At 47.6% G+C, this 26,373-nt stretch overlaps 1 protein-coding gene across 13 annotated transcripts in view; it reads right to left on the bottom strand.

Moving 5' to 3' along the window:
- Positions 1 to 26,373, bottom strand: part of Znf532 (zinc finger protein 532) — a 122,209-nt gene that overhangs the window by 58,590 nt on the left and 37,246 nt on the right. For all 13 annotated transcript variants that reach the window (XM_028860600.2, XM_028860599.2, XM_028860594.2 and 10 more), the window contains one exon: positions 8,787 to 11,137. In XM_028860600.2, coding sequence (XP_028716433.1) covers positions 8,787 to 11,120 — 2,334 coding nt within the window. In that variant the 5' untranslated portion in view covers positions 11,121 to 11,137. The remainder of the gene's footprint in view (positions 1 to 8,786; positions 11,138 to 26,373) is intronic.

Below are 26,373 nucleotides of genomic sequence, written 5' to 3'. Positions count from 1 at the left end.
GCTCAGAGGGGCTGGAGAGGTGGCTCGATAGTTAAAAGCTCCCGCGTCCGCTTACAACCAACCATTAGCGACTCCAGTCCCAGGGGGTCCTATGCTCTCTTCCAAGCCCTGTGGGCACCAAGCACACACGTGGTACACAAACACCATATACACAATGTAACTAAAGTATTCATAAGAAAGATGTTAATGCCCAGAAAGCTCTTGAAACTGAAATGAGTAATCAGTTTTGAAAGTGAGGACCAAGCAGACACCCCTCCTTCACCTGCTGTACCCCTGAGGCCAAGGTAGCTGTAAGCCCAAGGGTCTACTCTTGGGCTCCTCGGGTCCCCACTGAAAGTCCTAAGCTTCTGTGTCCTAGGGAAGCAACATAAAGACGGAGAGACAGTGAGCTGGCAATGAAGGACTCTTGCCCCAGGTCCCAGCTCTGCCACTAATTAGACATCTGTTTTTTCCAATTGCCAAATAAAAGAGTATACCAAAGAGCCCGCTACGTCTCTGATTTCACAGCTCATGTGGAACCTATAGAAAGAAAAGATGTTTTCACAACTAAGAGCTTACATTATGCATTTCCAGCCTGCAGTTGACTAAATTTAGCCATGTTTGACTAAGAGGTGAGGTGTGGCATCCCAGTGCATCTCATCATCAATTATTAAACCTGCAGATTCCGCTCTTGAACATTTCACCAGCAGGAGCGCTTCTCTGGCCTCTCTACCCACCGCCTGGTCCAAGGTGCCTGAAACAGGTATTTGCATCAGGCAGTGAAAAGGAGCCCCAAACTGTAGCTAGCCTGTGAGTGTTTGTGAATACGTAAGTGAGTTTATGAGTCTGTGAAGTGCAAGAAGGATTGTGAATCTGTGGATGTGCATGAGAGCAAAAGTGTGTCTGAGTGTGACGTGAGCACAAGTGTGTATCTCAAGTGCATGTGAGTGCATGAGTAAGTTGTGTAGCCTACCCACAGCTCCATTTCTGTTACACTGCTTGGTTCCATGCTGCAGTGAAGAGACTATCCTCTCCCTCAGATGCAGAACCCACCCAAGCATCTGCTGGGATTCCTGGACCACATCACCTGCAGGCATATGGTAAGACCCCAAGACTCAGGCATAGACGTGAGCAGTGTGAAGTAAAGAAGCCTACATAAGCTCTGTATGGCAAGCCAGCTATTTCCAGAGACTACCGGGGCATGGCTGAACATGGCGCCAGCTCCCGACAGAGATGCTCTGCTGCCCTGGGGTGACTGTAATTTTCCTATAGAGCGTCCCTAAAACATGGGAAGGACAAGAGAGACAAGCTTATCAAATGTCAGCCAAGTGACATGGGCATGGTCCCCAAAGGCTTAACACTGAGGCGGGAGTCAGTGGAGAGAGCTGTGGCCAGTCCAGCCACAACAGCGGTCTCAGAAAAAGGCCTTGCTGGGTTCAGAGAAGCACAGGGAAATGGAAAGGTCTGTTCTGAAAATACACGTGAGACAAAAAGCAAAAGAGGAAAGATAAAAAGAAAGGAAACCTGTGGCGAGGGGTGTGGCACCAGGGTAGAGAGACTTCCTAACACGGAGGAGGCTCTGGTTCCGTCCCCAGTGCTAGGAAGAAAGAGAGTGAGGAGAACCGGGGCGAGCTACTCAGCATGGCTGAGGTTTCAGGAGGAAGGCTGAGGGGGTTCACAAGCCATGAGAGGGAAGAGAGGAAATTGTCTCTCCTCTGAAAGATGGGGCTGAGCGGGAAGAAACTGACACTGGGTGGAGAATGGCCAGTCAAAGAGAAAACCCAAATGAATGTGCATGACATGAAAGAAGAAGGGAGCCATCTGCCAGGAGGAAGTGGCTCAGCATGGGAGGAGAAAGAGCAAAGAATAAATAAAAACACAACAGAGTGCCAGCGGTGATGGCGCACGCCTTTAATCCAGCACTTCGGGAGGCAGAGGCAGGTGGATCTCTGTGAGTTCAAGGCCAGCCTGGGCTACAGAGTGAATTCCAAGACAGCCAGGGCTACACAGAGAAACTGTGCCTTGGGGAAAAAAAAAACCCAACTCAGAATGGTGTTACATGAAAAAGCCACACAGTGAATTTATTTCTTTATGTGCTAATCAAAAAAAACAATTAATTAAAAACAGTCCCAACTAAGAAACCTAGTCTCGCCTATAAGAGCTGCTGGAGGCTCAGGTGGAACAGAAGGTGAACACTTCCAGATCTCACATTAAAGAAAGGACAGCGAGTCTCAGGACAGCCAAAGCTACATAACAGAGGGACCCCGTCTTGGAAAACACAGAACCAAAGGGCACAGGGAGCAGATGTGCTGGTGCATGCCTGCAATCTCAGAACTGGGGAGCAAGGGATCCTGGGTTCAAGGCCAGCCTGGACTACAAAGCAAGATCCGTCTCAAAACAAACAAGAAAGAGAAGGTAAAAGGAAAGCAGAAGAACAACTTCTGTTTCCAGGAAAATGGAGCCCAAAAAACACCCATGGCAGACTGAAGAGAGAGCAAGAAAGCAGCCTGGCCAGGGAGCTGCGGTAAAGAACAGGCTGGGAGCATCCACATCTGCGGACTGGAGCTGAAGAACACCCCGTACCGCCACCACCCCAAAGCCTGCTCTCTGGTGTCCAGAGAACATGGAGCAGCAGCCAGGGGCAGCACAGAAACCTAAGTGAGTGAGTGCAAGCCCCCAGGAAATAGTGTAGCTACCAGGCTATGCCAAATTCCCACCTCCTGAAACTGTGCCGAAGGCCCGGCCCAGATAGAGCCAGAAGAGGGGGAGGCAAGAGGAACAGGAGCCCCTTCACTAATCCTGTGAGAATGGAAAGTGTCCAAAGAAATCTCCAGGCCCAGATGGTTGCAATGGAGAACCTACCAAGCATTTAAAGAGACACTAACTCCAATTCTACTCACTCTCATATGGAACACAGGGAATGTTTCATATGGAAGAAGAAACTTCTCAGTTCACTCTACAAAGCTAGGAGCAACCTACCCCAAGCCAGACAAGGACAGCAGAGGGCAGGGGTGGTAAAACTACATGAATAAAGATGCAAAAGAATCTCAATAAGTAACATCACGCCGGCAAGTGGTGGCGCACGTCTTTAATCCCAGCACTCGGGAGGCAGAGCTAGGCAGATCTCTGTGAGTTCCAGGCCAGCCTGGTCTACAGAGCGAGATCCAGGACAAGCACCAAAACCACACAGAGAAACCCTGTCTCGAAAAACAATGAATGAATGAAAATGAATGAATGAATACATAAATAAGTAATATCACAGTACAGCAAAAGTGTCACACAGCTTGACCAGGCGCACCCACTCCATGGGGCGTGGCTGTTCCCATAGCTGGGAAATCAGTAGCTGAAACCCTCAAACTCTGAACCCAGTAAGCTCAAGAGAATCACAACATACACAATAATAAACAACATTCATCTCTCTACATACTATGAATGAATTTGTGCACATCAAAATTACATTGTTTGAAAATAATAAATTTCAGCTGGGGATGTACTTCAAGTACATCTGGAGCTCCGAGTTTCATTGCCAGTACCACAAACAACTGACTGACTGATCAATTGACCAAGCAACCGAAATCTATCAAAACGTGAACAGAATCCACATGCTGGAAAGCACAAAGCAATTAAAGCCCTAAATAAATGGGGTGAGGCTGTGTTTGGGGACTCAAAGACTCAGAACACCACGATGCCAATTCTCCCCTCAAACTCCTTTTAAAGAATCTCCTATCACAGGGCTGACATGATTTCTTTGTAGATGCAAATGAGGTGACCCCGGCTCCCCATGGAAGGCAGACAGGCAGAATCACGAAGGAAGCGTCTACTCTACTGATGATAGTACGCATCATGAGCTGCAAACCCGGGTGCATGGGGAGAGGAATGGACACACGGATCAGAAGCTGCCCCACAGCACATCGGACGAAGGTGCACACTGTCCCCAGAAGGAAAGACAGCCTTTGGACATGTGGTGCTACAGAAAGGGCCTTGCATGGGCCCAAAACTGAACCCCACAACACAGTCAAGCCCCTAACGACGCTCAAGAGGATCCCGGACACAGAGGTTAAACACAGAACTAAAAACCTTTAGGGTGCCTAGCATAGGGCACATGTTTTTAATCCTTGAATTCAAGAGGCAGAGGCAGGTGGATCTCTGTGAGTTTGAGATGGTCTACATAGCGAGTTCCAGGACAGGCAGGGCTACATACAGAGAACCAGCCTCAAAAAAGAAAAACAAGGCATCAGGTGGATGGAGGGTCTGGAGAGAGGGCTCAGTGGGTAAGAGCACTTGTTGCTCTTGCAGCGGACCTGGCTTCAATCCCCAGCACCCACATGGATACCAGCAGGCATGGGGCACACACACATATGTACACAAAGCACCCCAACATATAAAAAAAATAATTGTTAAAAAAAAATGTTCAAGCGGTAAGGTGGAGAGCAATAAAGGAAAACATGATGTCAACCCCTTGATGGCACACACGTACACACACATACACATATGTACATGAACACATGTACAGATGCACATGAGCACAACACACTTTTTAAAATTTTTCCCTTTTTGTTTCTTTCAAGGCAGAGTTTCTCTGTGTAACAGCCCTAGCTGCCCTGGAACTCACTTTGTAGACCATGCTGGCCTTGAACTCACAGGGCTACGCCTGCCTCTGCCTCTCTAGTGCTGGAATTAAAGGTGTGCGCAACCACTGCCCGGCCCATTTTTTAATATTTAACTTTAATGTGTATCAGTGTTCAGCGTGTGTGTGTGTGTGTGTGTGTGTGTGTGTGTGTGTGTGTATGAGCACCACATGTGTGCAGTACTCACAGAGGTCAAAAGAGGGCATCAGATGCCCTTGAACTAGAGTTAACAGATGTAAGCCTCCATGTGGTGAGAAGCAGATCAGGATCCTATGCAAGAGCAGGAAGTGCTCTTAACTGCTAAGCCATCTCTCCAACCCTATATTTTTCTAATTTAAAACAAAAAAACAGAACTATGGTACAACCATATGCTTACACTACTTACTATACCACCATAAACCAGAATGGGCTACAGAGGGTCCCAAACTAGCTGTGACCGGCTCAGAAGTAATACACCCAGAAAAAGCACACTTGGAATTCTGAATCCTGACCTGACCTTCCCCAGGCACGGGCTACAGTCTGTTCAGTGCTGGGCAGTCAGCCACAGAACCACACAGTCACAAAGGTGAACAGCAGCCACAGAACCACACAGTCACAAAGGTGAACAGCAGCCACAGAACCACACAGTCACAAAGGCAAACAGCAGCCACAGAACCACACAGTCACAAAGGCAAACAGCAGCCACAGAACCACACAGTCACAAAGGTGAACAGCAGCCACAGAACCACACAGTCACAAAGGTGAACAGCAGCCACAGAACCACACAGTCACAAAGGTGAACAGCAGCCACAGAACCACACAGTCACAAAGATGAAAAGCAGCCACAGAACCACACAGTCACAAAGGTGAAAAGCAGCCACAGAACCACACAGTCACAAAGGTGAACAGCAGCCACAGAACCACACAGTCACAAAGGCGAACAGCTGACACTCCACAGTGTTTCAAAGCTAGGGTATTTGGTCTTGTCTCGGACATCTTCTTAGACTTTCAGCTTACGATGGGTTTACTTATGAGAACATAGCTCACCATCCTAAGCCAAAGAGCATCTGTACGGATATAGGCAACAACCTAGATGCATTTCCAGGGAGCTGGGCTGAGTGAAAAAGGCCAGTCCACTTACATACTGCATAGCTTCCTTATTTTAATGTTTGTGACTTGGCAAAATTATAGAAATTTCATGAGGGAGAGTTATCATGCTGTCTGACCAGCTGATGTCAGTGACTTTTTTTTTGTTGTTGTTTTTTTTGTTTTTCGAAACAGGGTTTCTCTGTGTAGTTTTGCACCTTTTCTGGAACTTGCTTTGGAGACCAGGCTGGCCTTGAACTCACAGAGATCCGCCTGCCTCTGCCTCCCAAGTGCTTTGATTAAACGCATGCGCCACCACTGCCCGGCAATGTCAGTGTCTTGACTGTGATACGGTTCTACGATTTTGTGGGTGAGCTGTTACCATCAGGGACTGAATGAAGGGTACGCACGGAACTTCTCACATTTCTTACGTGAATCTACAATTATCTCAAAATAATAAAAGAAATAAGACCCTGCTACCAATGAAACAGTGGCCCTTCTCCAGGCCCAGCTAACCCAAACTGAAAAGCTTCCTTGCTGGTCAAGGGCCCCTGAGGCCACCTTCAAACCTTCAGAATCTAACAGAGCCAGCAGGGTCAAACCCAGGAATCTATCGACCCAACACTGGGGCCCACCCATCTCGAGAGAGCCAAGAGCTGGGAACACAGGCTTTGGTGGCACTGGGAACCTGCTCCAGAGGGCATGCTAGAACATGAGCACAAGGGAGTTTCTACAACTGTGCAGAAACCCTGTTTCTAATCCACCAAGGAGTAACCCAGAGTGTGGAGATTCATGTGAAAATGGAAACCGAAAGTAGGTTTTGAATCCATGGACACAGCAGAGAACAGGAAATTGGCTTACAAAAGCTTTTGATACTAGCGGTACCCAGATTCAACCTCCAAAACTTCTAAGAAAAAGAATTTGAGGTACCATTCTCAAAGAGGATACTATCTCAATAAGTAGGTAGTTCCTGAATTGAGACTAAAATTCCCATGGCTGTCAAGGTTAACGACGGATAAGAACTATGATCACTTCTGAATATTGCAGCCCCTCCTTCTTCTGCGCTGGGGGGTGGGGGGCCACCCGAGCTCCCGCTACATTATAAGGCCATAGTGTTTTTCCAGGTTCACAAAACTCTCCACGTGGCTCAAACTAGACGCCAAGGAGAAGAGCCATTCCTTGCAAAACTGGCCCAGGCCCAGCTGCTGACCAGCTGAGCCAGGTGTTTGTGCATCACAGGAGGCTATACCCAAGGTCTTGTGGACCATGATTGCCACCAGACGAGGAAGCGAGTGCCAGGAGGAGAGTTTAGTGCAGGGCAGCGCTGAGACACCAGCCCTGAAGAGCTGGTTCCACAGCTGGCAAAGGCTTACTGCAGAAACACCTCTTGGTTTTTATTAAGAGCTGGGGGGGTTGGGGGGGACCTGGCAGAACTGGAGAACGGGTATAGATGTTTTACTTAATGTACAGCTGCCATGACTCATTCCCTTGGATTGCAGGTGATGCACATGATCAACAGGTTTTACTTGCCCAGCAAAACACAAGAAAATGATGACTGAGTAACAGGAGACATCTCTTCTCAGGGTACAGCCCTTTACCTCTGGTTTGACCCTATTCCGAACGTCAATCCTGAACATTTTTATCTGAGAACAAAAGCTGGGCAGCACGGGGTGCTACTCCACCCATGTCCTTCCAGGTCCCGAAGAAATGACCTAACTGCCTGACAGAGGCTCCGAGCTAAGAACCCACAACCATGGCAGTGTGCAAACTCTGGGCCAGGACCCAGCCCCCCACTCCCTGCCCACTGACAGACAACAGCACAAACCACTCAGGAAATGGCTTTGGGGCTTTTATTTTCATGACGAGGGAAGCCTGCCCTTAGGGGGACTGGTGACAAGGTAAGGGGGTGTGCATGGACAGAACCCAACTATCATCTAGGTCGTTCTCTGAGAGCAACAGCTGGTCTGGCGGCTCATTCTCTTCCGGGATACATGAAACACCCAACCTACAAAAATATGGTCAAAATGCATTGCTTCTACTTCAACTAGACAGAAAACGGGGGGGGGGGGGGTACAAAACAACAACAAAACAGGTATTATCATCTTTCTTTGCCTAAACTCACAATGCTACAAATCGTTTAAGTCAGCAGTTGACATTGAAGAACTAGAGAGACAGTAGTATCAGGCTTCTGACCACAGCACAGGGTTCCTAGGTAACAAAATACTGGGGGAAACACAGGGAAGCCCACCTACCACTGGACCTCCATGACAAGGAATTTGAGATGCCTCAGACGGGAGCTCAACCTAGGCCCCCCCCCCATTTCGAGCCATACCACTTTTCCCACCCCACTATAGATATACCCTGTTCTCTCTGCTTGGGAACTACTTCACTCAGCATGTTGGAATGCTCGCTCCGAAACTATATAGCAGGCAAATGTTGCTTCATGGAGAAAAGAGATGAGAAAGACAAGGAGATGACGCAAATTATAAAATGCATTTCCCCAACAGCAGCCTGCACTTTACCTCAAAAAAGCTGCAAAGACACAAAGGTTTACTGGGCCAGGTGGTTTGCAGTTTATAGTTAAAACCCGCTACTGAACACACTTTTGAACCATACTCCCTAAGCAGACGTGCCTTACAGTCGGTCCCTAGTAGGTGGATGCGTTTATAAATCGTTTCAGTGTTATACATACCAGTAACTGTCAAAATTCTAAACCATGAGTAAAAGCTCATACCATGCCAATGTAATCCACACTAAACACTTAATACGATGGAATGACCCTCTACATTTACAGTAAATCTCAGACTTCACTATATTCCAATGCCTGAACAATTACTTAATTCAACCAGAGCACACCCTTCCTACCTGGCTAAAAGAATCACCCTTGTATTTCAACACTGCACCTATCCTATGAAAACAATCCTTTGCCTTCCCCAAGCTTGCTTGCTTGCGCGCGCGCGCGTGCACACACGCACACACACACACACACACACACACACACACACGCACACACCTCCACGCAACTGTGCTGCCACCCCATATTCAAGGTATCTGATGGAGCACTCGTGGCTACAGACTCATCACCGAAACACCCAAATTTAAATGATACTCTACTTGTCCACTTGTATCTGCTGCATGCTGGAAGTGTGTAGCCAGAGACGTCTCATCCTGGAAGACTTCATTACACTCCAAACATTTGAGACTGTGTCTACAGAGCTTGGAGGGATCGTCGTCTAGGGGCATAGCTGGGCTGATGGGTGTGCTTGGGGGCGCTGAAATAACCGCCCCGGTTATGCCAGACTGGATTTTTGTTACAGTGTGTGTGCCAGCTCCCACAGAGCTCTGCAGAGTGGAGGAAGGAGTATTGCTGGACGGAGACACTATCATCTGGTCTGCTGGGACTGGTTTGAGAATTAAGTGGGAGCACTGCATCACCACGCCTTTCTCCTTATGCCCGCGGGCATGGGAAAGGAGGCTGCATTTGTTGTAAAAAACAAGGTTCTTTGTACAATGGTTACACGTTACTTCGATGCGCACACTCCGCCTGTCATAGTGCTGGGTCAGGCTCTTCTCCAGGGCGAAGGCGTCCCCGCACTCCAAGCACTTATACCCACGCATCGGCAACGTGATCCCCGCGTTGGCGGGAGGACTGAGGTTGGGGATGTAAACAGGGACTGGATTGACACTGCTCAGCACCTTGTTGAAAGCCTCCACCACAGAACTCTGCAAAGACGACACCACCTGGACTCGAGACACCTTTTTAGGTGGCTGTGAGGCCGCTGCATTGATTATTGCCTGCTTTATTTGTTGCTGAGGTTTGGTTAGCACTTGGCGGAGTTCAGAGGTGGCCTGGGCACCCTGAGGCAGAAGGTTAAGGTTGGCAAGGTGCACAGTCTTTGGCACGAGTTTGGCATTGGCCAGGCTGGATGCTGGCACCACGACGGTTTGCTGCTGGATGGCATTGGCAGCTTTGATGATGGCACTGCTGGCACTCTGAACAGAGGCAGCAGATATGACTGTGGCTTTCACTGTCGTGTTGTTAGCGAGCTTCAGGTTGATGACTTGAGACCCTGCCGTCTTGACAGCAGACACAGGGAGGAAAGCAGTAGCCACGGGCTTGATGGTGACCTGTTTCGAGGTCAGCTCTGCAGAGGAAACTGCACCGGTCACCACGGCCGTCTGCAGAGGGGCCCTGGGGGGAGAGGAAAGGACAGCAGCTGATGCTGAAGATGAGAGAAGTGACGTCACAGATGCCATCACAGAGGCCGCCTGCTCAGAAGGCTTCTTCCCAGCGTCCAGATCCACTTCTGGCAACACTCTAGTCACTGTCCTCTTGATCTCCCCAGAAGATGTCTTGATGGTCTTGATACGGACTTTGGGGATTGCTGGGGTAGACCCCACAGGAGAAGATGGGGATCCTTTGCTGCTGTTCTCACTGGATATGCTCCTGGGACTATCCGATGGCTTCAGGGAGGCTTTCTTGGTGCCATCGATGAGATTCTGGGACTCAGGAGACTTGTCAGCAGCTTTGGGACTGTCATTCACTTCCTTTGGTAATGGAGACGCTTCCCTTGAGTTGGCCACAGGTTCTTTGCAGGAATCGGAAGCAGCCTTCTTGGCACTCAGGGCTGCGATGGCAGCGATGCATGAAGACAGCTTGGAGGCCGACTTGGCTTTGGAAGATGTGACGGCAGCGAGGGTGCTGTCCTTCTCAGAGCTCAGCTTCCCATCAAGGACCCTGTTTTCAAGCATCTTCTCAGAGGTCTCCTTCAGCTTATCTTCTGTTTTTCTGACCTTAAAAGGCTCGTAAACACTCAGGGCTATGGAATTTGTTTCTGTCTCTCTCTTGACTTTGTTTTTCTCTGTGTGGCCTGATGTAGAGATTCCAGTCTTGCCTGTGTTTTCCCCTCCAAGAGACTTTAGCTTCTCATAGTCCTGCTGGGGAGCTGAGCCAGTCAGTACATTTGATCTGAAACTGGGCTGTGTCTCTTCCTTATCAGGAGGGTCATCCACCTCTATTTTCTCGTCATCATCAAACTCTTCAGCACTGGAGATAGGGCTGAACTGGCTGAACGCTGGGTCTTTAAGAGTCACCTCTGAGGTAGGTGTGTCTCCTTTCAAGGACTTCGCTCCCTCCTTACCATAGCTGTCAAGAGAAGGTGCTGTGAGAAACCCGTTATGCAGGCCATTGCCTGTGGAATTGTGGCCGTCTTTTTCAGCTCCCTCAGAGGAGTCGATGTTCCGAACGTTCTTCACAATCACACTCACGCCAACATCTGAGGATGATGGGGTATGAGAGTCGTCGTCCACATGAGCGTTTTGCTTAATGTGGCTTTCATGGTCATCATGTCCAGACTCAATCGCTGCTTTGGGATCGACCATATCTGGTATATCAAATGCTGCCAAGAGGTCATCAAAGTCTGGGGTCTTCATATCCCCCATGGTCATGAATTTGATCAGATGCTCTGTGGAAGGAAGGGAAAAGAATCTCATCAGCAATTAACACTGATAATGAAGTCAGTTCAACTAACACAGGCTAATTACCAAGTGTGCACAGCAGCAACTCTACCTTGTGTAACACAGCCAGAAAGTAAGTGTAAACCAACATAACCACAGCTGCAAAGGGATGTGCTCCGGAGTATGCACAGGATCGCCCGCAGAGCTCAGCAGAGTGGCACAGAAAATCCATTTAGTGTAACACCCAAAAAAGCCATTTGTCACCAGATCCATCCCAATTTTCCTAAAAAGCTACTTCTCCAAATATTTTCATCTTGATAACATTTAACTCTACTAGCACAATCTGATCATTTCAGTCACCATCAGCTTTGGGATGCTACACTACTGAAAAGTACAATAAAAACAACTACAGATGTCAAGCTTCATCCACAGTAGAATGAAAGGTCACATAAACCTACCACAGGCGTTCACTAAGTTCATCTGGGATTGTCTTCTTCCTACTCTCTAAGGGGTAATCCCATCCATTTTTAACTCTAGCTTCCCTACTGTATTGAAAAAGAATACAGGGTATTCTGGGGTAGGATGGAGGGGTTTTAGGTGAAAAAAGATAAGTCAATCCATTACAGAGATGCAGTGCTGGAGTCTTTCTTAGGAAACGCACTGGCAGAGGAAAAAAAGAGTGTGGGGGCGGGGAGGGAACCTCTGAACTTGGACAGTTCTACCTTGGGGCTCTGTAACTTTCTGGTATATCCACTGTATATAAACTTGTCCTGTCCTCTGTCATCCTGAGGACAGGCAATGTGTCACACATCTTTACATCATAAATGCTAAAGAATGAACAAGCCATACACCAGAGGCCAAAGATAAGATTTGTAACAGAATGTGTGGGCTCAGCTCTGGCACTCACTAGCTCAGGACCCCAGGAAGTAACAGATTCATTGGATCTGGCCCTTCCTGCAGAAGTAAGGGCCAGCAGCCAAGAAGAGAAGGAAAACAGGAAGGAGGGGAAAAAAGCAGGAAAAAGAAAGGAGTCAAAAGGGAACAGGGCTGAGGCTGGTTCAGGAAGCCTGTGATGGGCAATCGCCTGGAGGACTTGTAGATACACGCGCTGGACTCCTCGCCCTTCCATATTCACCATGCTGTTCCTCTTTTCAATCTGCCCTACTGCTCTCTAAAACGCTGTCTTCCACATTTTATTCAAGTACTTAACTGTTTTCTTACACAATCTATAAAAGGTCATGCATGCTTGATGAGATGCACGTTCTCATCATATTACCACTCCAGGGACAGATCTAAAGGCCACTAAGACTGTTGAGGAAGAGACAAATACAAGTTCAACAGTTACACACACGGCTGGAAAAGTTGCAGGAACTTTTCTCCTGGTGATCTCCTTACCTTGGGGCAAACTATATATATAAATAATTTGAGGTCACTATATTTTTACTGGTGGACCAGACAAACAATGACACATCCCCAGCAACACACTATCTCCAACACAAAGGCTGCACCCAAGACACAGAACACAAGCACTCCAAGAGTGAGCCTGGCATTCAATGTCTCTTGAGAAGTCACCCTCGGGAGCAAGGCCTATAGATGTGATTTCCTTTTTCCAAATGGCATCGAGCATTCAAACTGCAAAATGGAGGGCACGAGAAACAACCTGCCGGCTATTACAGCCACATACAAAAACCCACCCACCTGAGAACAGCCCCGCATGTAACCACCTCCATCCCCAAGTATCACACTGCTGCTGCGGACTCAACACCCATAATAAAGCTGCTAACCAGCCGGCTCCATGTACTAGATCTCCATTTTTTTGAAAGCTCAGTACCCAGAATCAGGCTGGGGCTCAGTGGTAGCAAGCTAGCGTTGACACCCACCCAGCACCATTAAAGAAAAAAAAGCAGGGGGCCCAGAATCACACACCACCCCTTTCACCTAGCACTGTAGTTGAAAGGCAGATCTTTAAAAGATATAAAAGCTGGGGCTCAGGCTGTAGTCACCTGTTGTGGGATGGTCTGTATGTCAAATTGCTCTGATTGGTCAATAAATAAAACACTGATTGGCCAGTGGCCAGGCAGGAAGTAGGTGGGACTAGGAGAGAGGAGAATTCTGGGAAGCAGAAGGCTGAGGAGAGAGACACTGCCAGCCGCCACCATGACAAGCCGCATGTGAAGACACCGGTAAGCCACCAGCCACGTGGCAAGGTATAGATTTATGGAAATGGATTAATTTAAGCTATAAGAACAGTTAGCAAGAAGCCTGCCACGGCCATACAGTTTGTAAGCAATATAAGTCTCAGTGTTTATTTGGTTGGGTCCGAGTGGCTGTGGGACTGGCGGGTGACAAAGATTTGTCCTGACTGTGTGCAAGGCAGGAAAACTCTAGCTACAGTCACCCCCAGTGGTAGCGAGGTCCTAAGTATCTCTAGGTTGTCTTCACAGAAACATGAGATTTGTGTCTCACTCTTTCTTTAGGATGACGTAATCAAAGGACATCACAGTTGCACACTGTCCATCAGACAGCAATCGGTTCAGAAACAACAACAGCAGAAGATAGATAATTCAGTTACTCACTGGTGACAGCCCAGGCCAGAAAATGACAAGAAACGACAAAAGGTCACTATGAGAAACCAAACTTGAGTTTGGCAGGTGCTCAGAAGCACTGGGGTGGGTGTTCTTAGGTATCTTTCTAGGAATCAAATTTGTCCATCATGACCTTCTCCTGGTATATCTAAGGGACCTGCCTCCCACACTCCACAGGACTAGATCATCTAGTCATCGGTGGCTTGTGGCCCCCACACTCCCCATGCTTTCCTGCACACTCAACTCAAGCACAGCTAAGGTCTGACAGCCTCAGAAAGGACTGTGGCCGTCTGCAACACACACATCCCTGGGGCCAAGAAGGTCCTGTCTGACTGGAACCAGCCACGCCCAGCTTCCTGTCCTCTACTCTTCCCACACACAGTTCACCCTCTTCTCTTGGGAACAGTAAAAGAACACACGGAGAAACAGTTGGGCAATCCGCAGATTTAAAACTCAGTCACCAACGCTCACCTTCAGCAGGCCTGCGGCTAAGCTAAGTCCAGGGGCAGTCCATCAGCACCTGAAACCTGAGACCCTGTGGCGGGCAGGCTCACCTCCCTGGGTTGTAGAACTAATGTAAGAAACACCGCTCTGTAACTGCACACCTCTTTTTTGGTTGATAGAAATGTTTCATACCCACAAACACTCACCCTATCACCCGACCCCTCCTGTATTCTGGAAGGCCAAAGCAAATAACCTACCTGCTTAGAGAGGAAACTGCTTGTTACTCTGAACACAAAGAGGATGCCTCCTCTCAGCTTCCTTCACTTCCACTCCGACTAAGCATTACCACCTTCAAAACCAATTCTTTTGCTTAAAATCAGTTTAAAAACAAATCCCAGCCCTTTTCACTTTTATTACATTTATTTACATGTGTATGCTTATGAGTGAGTTCCTTTTCTTAGGAAGATCATGTGTCTTCTTTAAAAGGACCAATGATCAGGCTGGACATGGTAGTGCATTCCTTTAATTCCAGCGGGAGGCAGAGGCAGGTGGGTCTCTCTGAGTTTGAGGCCAGCTAGAGTTTCACAGTGAAACCCTGTCTCAAAAAACCAAAAAAACAAAACAAAAAGACCAGTAGTCATTTATAAATACCCATAATGTGCTGATAGCATGATGTACTTAATACATAATGCCAGGAAAAAATGGGAGGCAGGTTTACATTGAAAAAAAGAAAGAATTTCAAGACTGCCCAGTGACCATTCTGCTTCCTCCTGTGACACAGAAGAAACATGTTTCCTTTCTTACTTTGGAATTACAGGAAAATCTTCCATCTTTTTTTGTACAACCTAAGAGTTACCAAGTTAAAAGAAAAACTTAAAAAAAAAAAAAAAAAAAAAAAAAAAAAAAAAAACTTAGCCCTTAATCATACTTCTTATACTTTACAATAAAAAGCTGTTCAATTTTTTTAAAAAACCTATTTTATCTGTAATAAAAGCTGCTTTGTAATTTCAACTAGGAAGTGTTTGTGGGGCACGGCGGGACCTGCTTACAATCCCACCACTGCCACTAAAGGCCGGAGAGTCCGTGAGTGAGTGAGTGAGTGAGTGAGTGAGTGAGGTCAGGCCAGCCCAGCACCAGAGACCCAGGCTCAAAACAGACAGAGCAATTCACTCACCCGCTTAATCTCAGAATTTGAGACAGAAACAAGTGGATCTCCGTGAGCTCCAGGCCACTAGGGTTACATAGTGAGACACTATCTCAAAAATAAACCAATCAATCAAAGAAAGGAAGGAAAGATGCAAAAAAGGGGGGGAGGGCAGGCCAAAGCAAGAGAAAGTCAAGGCTAAGGCTCGGGACAAGCCACCACTAAATTGCAATCACACTGGTCCCGTGAGGGAAGATGCAAGCCTAGATCCAGCCACAGTTCTACCTTAACATAAAAACATGACGGGCTGGAGACGGGACTCAGTGGATAAAGGTACCTGCTACCAAGCCTGACCACCCATAGTTCAGTCCTGGAGCCAGCACGGCTCGAGAAGAGAACCAGCACCTACAGGTTGTCCTCTGACCTCCATGAGCGCACCCACACACAAAAATAAATGAAATATAAAATAAATACGAAAGTTGGCCTGACCAGGAGACATGTCAGATTCCCCACATGATGAAAAGACTGACATTCTCCTTAATGAAAATCAGTGACTGCTATAAACCTCAACTGTGCTGCTTCAAGAGAGGAAAGCTGACGTGTTTTCGCCAGCGTTCCGCCAACTCCCCAGGAAGCAACTGTGATCACACGGGCATCACCCTCCTGCTGCTGTTTCCTAGCTCTGCGTGGTCGTGATGTTTCTTTATTCCACTGAATTTTCAAAGCAACTAAACCAGACTAACGGACCTAACACATGACTTTATCATTCTCCTTCAGATGCAAAATGTCCTTAACAGCACATGCTTATATTATGCAAGGTTTCACATCGACCTAACTGCTCCCCAAACTGAGCAGTGTTCGCGCATTCTCTACACCCTTCCCTTCTCCCCCTCCATAAGGAAAATGTTAGCTCCCCCTCCACCACCGATCTCTTTTCACTTGAGGATTTTCAAATAACCACATGGCGTCTTCAACCAAAAAAACGAGAGAAATCACACCTTTTCCTCCAGCCAACCTCCTGCTTCTGTCTGACTTGGGTCTCTGATTCCACCCTCAACACCAGGTCTGCTTCTTCCAGCCCCTGGGAAGCACATTGTTTTGGCCACAAATCAGTTGATACCAACTGCCAGGCAGTGTGCTTTTTTCCTTAGTTACCATATTCCTGATTTAAACCTGACAGACATGATCTTCAAACTGCTCTGGAAACACACACAGGGACTGCTCACTAAAGCCACTGCTCCCAACCTTGGGAAACGCAGGCACACACCCATCCCAAGTCCTACCTGCAGTTAGCCACACTTTTCCCTCAAGGCTCTACAAACAAGCCCTGCCTCACCCATTCAGGAACAGCAAGGAAAATGCCTTCCACAGAAGCAAAGGCCCAAACGTTAGCCCACCCCAGAGGTCACCAATGCTGGGCCCCGGTGCCCTCTCTAACGGGGCTCTCCCCTCCTCCACTGGAAGCACAGCCGAGGGAGGCCTCCCTCCTCCGGGGCTTTTTCCCAGCTGCTGGGTAACGATCTTCCTTATTAACACATCCTGACCCAGAATACAAACTGTTTCTGATCTTTCCCTTTTCCGGACTCCACCCCCAATCTTCCTACTGTTAACTCAAATAAGTCACCAGGCAAGACCTCTCCCCGGGCACTTCCTGCCTCTAGTCAAATGTCAAAGAGTGTCTGTCCCTTCGGGCTTGGTTTTGCGGTCAGTCCTCCAGTGAACCTCGTCCTTCTCTTTCTATCACCAGACCTGTTGGCAAAGAGCTCCCAGCCTTACCTAACAACTCAGGACTTGGCCCTCTGTCCGGTGTCCTTGCTGCCTCTGGCTCAACCTCAACACAGGTAAATCCCACAACCTCACAGCCCTTGGCAATCCACTCTCCAGAACACCCAGCCTAAGAATTTGAGGAAGGACGGAATGGCAGTGTTTTATATTCCAGACACAATAATGGAAACAGGCTTCTACATATCTGTCAGACCTAAGTAGCTGAATAGTATACAGTGTATACCCCAACAATTAAAAAAGAAAAAGAAAAAAATCAAGCCAGGTGGTGGTGGTGGCGGCGGCGCACGCCTTTAATAGCACTTGGGAGGCAGTGCCAGGCAAATCTCTTGTGAGTTTGAGGCCAGCCTGGTCTACAGAATGAGATCCAGGATGGCCAGGGCTACACAGAGAAACCCTGTCTTGGAAAACAAACAAACAAAAATCAATCAAGAATGAGTAGGAGGGAACCCTGGATGTATCACAAGTGACTGGCATGACCACAGTAGAGTGATCAAGCCACCTGGAAAACCAACCTCTGACTGTACACCAGGACCCAGTATAGATGCTGTCCTCTGGTTGGTGGAAAACTAGTGAAATTTGAATAAAGGCTGGAGTATAGCTAACAGGACTATACAATAACATTCTTCTGCTGTTACTAAATGTATTATAATTAATACATTTAGTAAAGGATACAATGGAAACTTGTTTGTTTTTCAAGACAAGGTTTCCCTATAACAGTCCTGGCTGTCCTGGAACTCGCTCTGTAGACCAGGCTGGCCTTGAACTCACCAGAGATCCGCCTACCTCTCCGTGCACCATCCCCACCCACAAGGGAGGCAGAGCCAGGCGGGTCTCTGTGAGTTTGAGGTCGGCCTGATCTACAGAGTGAGTTCCAGGAAAGGCGCAAAGCTACACAGAGAAACCCTGTCTCGGAAAAAAAAAAAAAAAGACTGTTTGGTGGGTTAGGACTTCTGTTGGTCTTTTCTGTGTCGAACACACAGATTGCAAGCCCAGTGCCACTTTGAGATCTTTGGCAACAGTTAACTCGCAGCTCACACACGACTGAGTCTGTATGATAATGAGTATTCAGAGATGGGTAATGCCTGGGGGGGCGCTCACCAACCTAAGACAGAGCGCCTGTGTGGCCTGGGCAGGCGTCTCCATGACGGGTAAGGTGACCTGCTGACGGCCCACACAACCTAAGTCAGAAGCTCATTTTTTAGTAAAAGGGGGGACCTGTAGGGCCCTGGCCCCCGTTTTGGGTAACTGATACCTTGTTTGCTGACCTTGATATCTTCCCTACGCTAATTCCCTGCCGGGTTCCACCCTCCTGAATGCTTAAGGGAAGTTCCTTGTCTGTGTATCCTGAATAATGGGCGTTAACAGCTTAGATGCAATTCTCCCATTGTGCTGTAAGCCTGTATTTAAGACCTCCTCCCTCCTCCCTCCTTCAATAAACGGCATTCTGCATTTAAAAAAAAAAAAAAAAAAACTGTGATAGGGATGCTGAAGTGTAGCTCTTCAAAGGATTCTGGTGGGGGCGGGGAAGGACTGGTTTTCTTTAAGTGGCTGCCCACTGGGAGTTTGATCATAATCCAGTGAGTATATGGGCAACACAAATTGGATTTGGTATTTTGGTTTTGTTCTGGGGGAGGTCACAAGGGTGGGGAGTGGACCTGGGAAAAATGGGAAGAAAATGTGATCAGGGTGCATGATGTGAAATTTCCAAATAATCAATAAAAATGTTATTAAAGAAAAAAAAAGTCCCAGTCTGCAAAGCTCTGAAGCATGATTGCAAACTCTGGGCCAGTCTGGGCTACAACAGACCCTAGCTCAAACACAAACCTCTAGGCTGTGTGATCTGGCTGCACTACACACTACACCCAGCTGGTGACTAGGGTAGTCCCCTATCACCTCCTGGAATGTCTCTGGGTTTAGCAGACTTTGGATCTCTGTGATGAAGACAGGAAAGACTTAGTTCTGCACACAGTGTGTTTTAGTCCACAATCCTGGACTCCATTCACTCTGGGTCCTTGGCGACAGAAGCATGTGGAAGAGGCTACCTACCTCTCGGTACCTAGGAGGCAGAGGGAGGAGGCCTGCATTAGTGGACGCTCCGCTCTCCTTCCTCCTCTCACTTCACCTGTGATTCCCACCTCAAGATGCTGCTGCCCATTTAGTCTTCTCTAGAAACTTCCCCAGAGACATAGGCAGAGGTTGCTAAGCACTTCTCAACTCCAGTCACACTGACCATCAAAACAGCAACACAACCGTCTTCTCAACAAGTACATCCAAAGTGTATCCTGTCACTGAACACAGGCTGCACATTCCTAATCTGGAAACTCAAATTATGAAATGCTCTCAACCCCAAAGCATTGAGCATCATACATACACTGCAAGTTCTTTTGGAGTTCTGTGATTTGGGGATTTTAAGATTAGGAATATAACATCTTAGATTGCAAGGGTCGGAGGAGTCTTCCCCACGTGGTAGGAGAAACTTTGGGATACTGAAGGACTCACCCCTGCTGGGGCACTGTTCAGAGGTGCAGGGAACCCTCAGGAGGGTACTAGCTGGAGTAACTAGGTCATTGGGGTGTGTCCTTGAGAGGACAAGACAGCCTCTTTGTCTGCTTCCTAGTCCCAATGGGTAGTGATTTGCCCCAATGCCTCCTGCCGCAAAGTCCCTCCTCCTCCTCATAGGCTGGAAGTAATAGGGTCCAGACAGAAAAACCTCTTAAACCACAAGCCAAGACAAGCCTTGTTCCTATTCCGTGGGTTTCTCGGGTATTTCATCGAGCAGTACAGAGCAGACTAACCTGGGTGACACCAGCAAAGTTCACGTGGGCGTTCCAGAACCCAAGGACTTCCAGAGTTTGCAACACATCTGATGTCAGACACTTGAGAGAGGGACATTCACTTTACATCACTACTGCAGAAGGACAGCAGTGTCTCCATCAGAAAAGGCTGGAGAAGCCAGGCAGTGGTGGCGCACGCCTTTAATCCTAGCACTCGGGAGGCAGAGGCAGGCGGATCTCTGTGAGTTCGAGGACAGCGTGGGCTACAGAGTGAGTTCCAGGAAAGAAAAGTCTGGAGTAGATCAGTGCCTAGCCCGGGGGTGGGTGGGGGGCAAGTGTGACCTCCAATGCCACTCAAAATGACTTGAATAGATTAATTCAAAGTGTGTGCATGCTCTCTCCTCCCTAATCATACTGCCCCTGGTCTTTCTGGCTGCTTATAGCCTTTCTGTAGAATTCTGTCCTCCAGGAATGCTTTCCTCCTGTAGCTTAACGCCACTACCAGAGGCCTGCTTAGTTAGTTTTAACTAACTTCCTGGAAACTGGCTCTTCTCCACTTCCAAGATCTGTTCAGTCTCCTAGCTACCTGTCTCTCCTGTTCAAAGGCAACCTCTGCACCCTACACGTCACAGCAATCTCACAGGCTCTCCCACCTTTCTGTGGTCAGCCCTAGTTCTAACCAAGAGCCATCCTACCAACAGCCAGTTGGACATTATGCCACACTCTCTTGCTTACATCAGCACTCTTGTAGACCCCAAATCCGCTCCCCGCTTCAAGCCCTACTTGTGCTTTGCCAGTGACATGTCCCTTCTCTGGGAAACACTTGAGCCCTCAGGAGACCTTCGGGAACTAGTGTGGCTCTGCTTCTGAAGGATGTTCGGAGGCTTTCACAAAGACACAGAGATTACAAGAGCGGTGCTGACTTTTTCTGAGTTGATCACGCCACTGAACAGTAGGAATCTCCGGGAGAGGAATGCCAACAGCTCCCGGATTAGGGCTGCGCTGTCAGCCATCTATCCAGACCCATAAACACAAATGCCAAAATGGCTTCACAAAAGACTACAAAAATGTTCACTGCTGACAGTGTACATCACTTATCTTCAGTGCATCTTGAACCCCAACCTACAAATACTGATTAGTTAGTGCCTAAGGCCACAAAGGATGCCTTATATTTCAATTTCCATATCATTATTTGTTTAAACTTGGGCTGGCAAGATGGCCCAGTGGGTAAAGGCATTCACCCTGCAAGCCTGAGGACCTGAATCCAATGCCCAGACCCCACATGGTAGAAAGAGAGAACCAAATCCTGCAAATTGTCCTTGGACCTCCACACCCCACAATGTGCCCACACATAAAAACAAAAAATGAATAAATAAATGTAGTTCTTGTAAAAGTTAAAACTTTCTCCTTGCCTTGGCTTACTAGCTGTATGAGGATTTCTTGTTCAGGGAATGAACCTGACGCATTTCCGCTTCCTTCGTTCTGTGGTTCTACAGAGAGTACCAGTCTACACTCCCATAACCTCTCAGAGCAGTGCAGCCTCGAGCATCTGCAGACAAAACCCTAGGAAAGGGAATGAACGCCGAATGTCCCAGCTACCAGTACATCACAGGCAGGTGGAGGGCACGGTACCCCTTCCAGGAAGAGTCCACCCCAAGACCCGTTTCGCTCCTTGACTTCCTGACAATTTTTTTTTTTTTTTTTTTGTTTTTTGAAACGAGGTTTCTCTGTATAGCTTTGGAGCCTGTCCTGGAACTCACTCTGTAGACCAGGCTGGCCTTGAACTCACAGAGATCCACCTGCTTCTGCCTGTGATTAAAGGCAGGCACTACTACCACCCAGCTCTGACCAAATTTTTTAACTTAAAAAAATAAGGATTTTTTTTTTTTTGAAAGATAAACTGGGCATGGTAGCCCACACTGTAATCCCAGAACTAAGGTGGCTGCGGCAAAATGAAAGTTTGAGGCTAACCTGGGCTACACAGCAAGACTCTGTACCTAAACAAGTAAGTAAATAAACAAGGAGGCTAAAAAGATGGTTCAGTGGTCAGGAGCAGGCCGCTCTTACAGAGAACTCTGAGCACACGGCAGCTAATGACCGTCTGTGACTCCATTTTCACAAGATCCAACTTCTGACCTCCACAGGCACCAGGCACACACGAGACACGTATACACGTGCAGGCAAACACACACACACACACACACACACACACACACACACACGGTAAAAACAAACAACAGGGAGACTGTAACTGGACTATAGAGATGGGTGATGGTCTTTGAAGGAACCTAGGATGATCAAACACATACACCAAAAGACAGCAAACAAAAACCCAAACAGTAAAGACCAGTCAGTGGTCAGAGAATTTCAGGGCTGCTACCCTTTTCATCCACGCCATAAGCACAGAAAGACCCAGGCCTACAGTCAGGACCACATCCTAGGGCATGACTGCCATGCCTGGTCAGAGATCTGGCTGTGATCTGGAAATGAGGCCAGGGGGATGTCCATGTGAGCCTCAGCAGGGGTCAGAAAGAGGCTGCAACACAAAGGACCAGGAAAATGGATGAAGATGCTCAGGCAGCGGGCCCAGCAGAGCTCCCATCTCTGCAGCCCCTGAACCGTGATTAAAGTACGGATTTACAGAGGCATATTCCTCCAGAATAGACAAATGTCCCACAAGCTGCAGTAACAGGCACACATGTGTACAGACGCACATGCAGGCAATATACTCATTCACATTTAATCCACCTCCCGAATTAAAATAAAATACCTACATAGAGAACACAAAAGGCAACAGCAACTTGGACCACAATGAACGACAAGGCAACAGCAGCTTACAGCCCCCGGGATGCAGTAAGAAGCCATGCGCCCACGTGATCTGAGTGACTGAAGAGGTACAACGAAGGTCAATGAGGAGAGACTGGCTCAGAAGGTCAAAGGGCACAAAGGGCAGGCACACTATGCAAGCCTGACCAGCTGACCTGCGCGCAACCCCTTGATCCCATGGTGAAAATGGCTTCTAGAAGTTGTTCTCTGTAGTGACGCACCCACCCACCCACAGCACAGACACACATATGTACATCACAATCACACACAATAATAACTTTTTAACGTTGACTTATCTCCTGTGCAGAATTACAAGTCTGTGGAAGAACTTAGGTTCCATACCCAGCACTATGAAAAAAATAAAAACAAACACTAGGCACAGTAGTGATAGCCTTTAATACCGGCAGAGGCTCTGAGTTCAAGGCCAGCTTGGTCTACAAAGCAAGTTCCAAGCCAGCCAGGGCTACAAAGTGAGACCCTGTCTCAAAGACAAAACAAGAAACAAACAAAACTACCAATAAATAAATAACATAAATAATGAAACCCACTTATAGAAAACAGTTACCCACTTTTAAGTAACTATCTTCCAAAAAAGTTCAGTATAGAAAGAGGAAAAAGGGGGGAAGGGGTAATTTTACAGAGTAAATACCTGTCAACACTACCTTGCAAGGTCACCAAGGTCACCATCAAGTAGGACAAGTCATGTTTACAGTGTGTGTGGGTAAGAATGGCACCTTATCTCCCAGAAGCACAGTGTCTAGCCTGAGCATCAGACAAGTGCCACCAAGGGACACTCACAAAATCCCTGACCGTTCCTCAAAACTGTCAGGGTCATCAACCTGGGCAAGCCCAGAGGAGCCTGCAGAGATCTGAGATTAGACAGCTCCAGAAACCAAAAGGACATGAGGTTAAAAATAAAGGAAATCCACAGAAGGCATGGACTTTGGTTAACTCTTAAGCAATATGGGTGTTATAAATAGTGAGGAGAGGGAGCTTAAAAGAGCAAGGACCTCTAGGTTGAGCAAAGTTAAAACCACAACATTCTTTCCCAAGAAAGGTGGGCAAAAGGCCATGGAAATGCGCAGCCACGTCTCAGGCCAGGCCTGGCTGTGTGTCGGCAAAGCTGTGGAAGGGACATTTGGGCAAGAGTTCACAGCAGCCTTGACTAAATAAACACACAGAGTTCAAGGTCAGCTGACGCAACATGAGACCTTGTCCCAAAAGATTAGGAGGTCAGGTCTGGAAGGCAGAGGCAGGCCGCTAGCTCTCTGAGTTTGAGGCCACCCTGGTCTACATACCAAGTTCCTTCCAGGCCATCCAGGGCTACACAGAGAGACCCTGCCTTTAAAAAAAAAAAAAAAAAAGCTAAAAAAAATGGGACTGGAGAGATGGCTCAGTGGTTAAGAACTACTGTTCTTACTCTTTCAGAGGACCTAGGATTTAATTCCCAGAACCCACAGGGTGGCTTACAACCGTCTGTACGTAACTTCAGTCGCAGGGATCAGATGCTGCTGTCTTCTGATTTCCTCAGGTACCAAGCACACATACAGTACACAGACATATATGAAAGCAAAACACCCCCACATACACACACGAACACACACACACACACACACACACACACACACACACACACTTTAACCAAGGGAAGCAGTGGAAAGGAAAATGAAGGGAGAGAGTGGAAGGCAGAGAAGACAGAGAAAAAAAATGGTTTCCAAACTGTCTAAGTAACAGCTGATTAATTTTGCATCTCCTCTTACCACTGTGATACCTCAAGGTCAGAAACAGAGAGGAATGAACTCACGTGGTCCTTTCTTGTTCCTCCTGAAACCCTACAAAAATATTAAAAGTATTTTTAAAGATATAAACAAGGGGTTGGCAAGATGGCTCAGGAGTTAAGAGCTGCTCTTCCAGAGGACCTGGTTCAATTTCCAGTAGATCAGATGACCTCTCTGGCCTCCAAAGGCACCATACATGAACACAGTTCATAGACGTACATGCATGCAAGATACATATACTTAAAAATGTTGTTGCTGTTTAAAGATATAAACAAGGCTGGGTGTGGCAGCACATGCCCTTAATCCCAACAGGAGGTAGCATGTGGATCTCTGTGAGTCCAAGGTCATCCTGGTCTATATAGCAAGTAAGTTCCAGACCAGCCAGGCCTTACATAGCCCCACAAGAAATAAAAATAAGAAGTAATTTTAAGTAATTGCTTAGGGGTAGGGCCTTGGGAGAACCAGTGGCAGTGAAAAGCACAGGTTTTCTTCATGAGGTAATCATCAAAATGTCCTATTATTGACCACAGTGATGAAGAATGTGCTGAAAACTACTGAACACACACTTCAATGATTTATTGTATAGTATGTGAATTAAGTCTAAGCAGGTGTTATGGGAATATATTCTAGGTGCTGAATGCCACGTTAATAAAATGGAGTCATGAGCACGGGTAAAGTGTGGGAAGAGGTCAGGAAGCACCTGCTTCACCCCAGCCAGAGCTCAGAGAGGCGGCACAGGTAGATGATGCTGAGTCTCTGATCTCCCGATTAGAGCGAAGGCCTCCGAGTCAGCAGAGGAAAACAAAGCATGGAAGGAGGAAGTGAGTGGGGCTGAGAGCTGGGCTAGATGGAAGGGACCCCACCAGGCAGCCCATTCCTACACCCATGCAGAGAGAGGGGGACCTCTTTAGGCCACCAAAGCCAAGGAGGCCCTACAAGAGAAAGATGAGAAAGAACATGGAAAGTCACTGTCCATTTCCTCCACAAAGACCAAATTTTAGGTTGCATGGCAGGAATCTAAAATGTCTCCTAAATCCTAGGAGGCACAGGTCTGGTGAAGAGATCCTAGGTCTTCCAGGTGGGAGGAGCCAGTTCCTGGGGAACCACAGAGAAGCCCCCCACCACAGGCCAGGCCCCACCCGCAGGTGTGGCTCCCAGCAGGTTTACACCGATCAACAGGAGGGAGCCTCCAGTGAAAATGATGGGAATGAATGAAGAGCAAAAGGTAGGAAAAAGAAGGGAACAAGCGTGGTTCCAAGATGCTGATCACTTCTGCACCCAACAGTACCCTGGAGAAAACAAAGCTAAGAAGGAACCTCTAGAAATAAGTATTCATAACGAAATAAAAGATAAAAGGGTGGGGTGGGCGTGAGGACAGGATCAGAAAAACCAAGGTCTCTCTCTCAGAGAGGAGAGAAATATGGACAGTGTAGTGGTTTGAATGAAATGTCCCCCATAAGGTCTGGCATTTGAAAACTGGGTCCCCAGTTAGGGACACTGTTTGGAGAGGCTCGGGAGGTGTGGCCTGCTTGGAATTGATACATCACTGGGGGCAGGCTTTGAGAGTTTAAAGGGCTCCATCATTTTGAGTTCGTCCCCCACTTCCTGTTTGTGATTCAAGATGAGTTCCGTAGCTCTCAGCTTCCAATCCCAGACTGCCTGCTACAATGCTTCCCCATTCTGTGAGGATGATGGACTCTTATCCTTCTGGAGCTATAAGCCCAAAACAAACCTTTCCTTTTTTTTTTTTTTTTTTTTTTTTTTGGTTTTTCGAGACAGGGTTTCTCTGTGTAGCTTTGCGCCTTTCCTGGAACTCACTTGGTAGCCCAGGCTGGCCTCGAACTCACAGAGATCCGCCTGGCTCTGCCTCCCGAGTGCTGGGATTAAAGGCGTGCGCCACCACCGCCC

Source organism: Peromyscus leucopus, chromosome 19 (assembly GCF_004664715.2).
Source record: "Peromyscus leucopus breed LL Stock chromosome 19, UCI_PerLeu_2.1, whole genome shotgun sequence".
Taxonomy (NCBI): domain Eukaryota; kingdom Metazoa; phylum Chordata; class Mammalia; order Rodentia; family Cricetidae; genus Peromyscus; species Peromyscus leucopus.
This window is presented reverse-complemented; position numbering and strand designations above follow the sequence as displayed.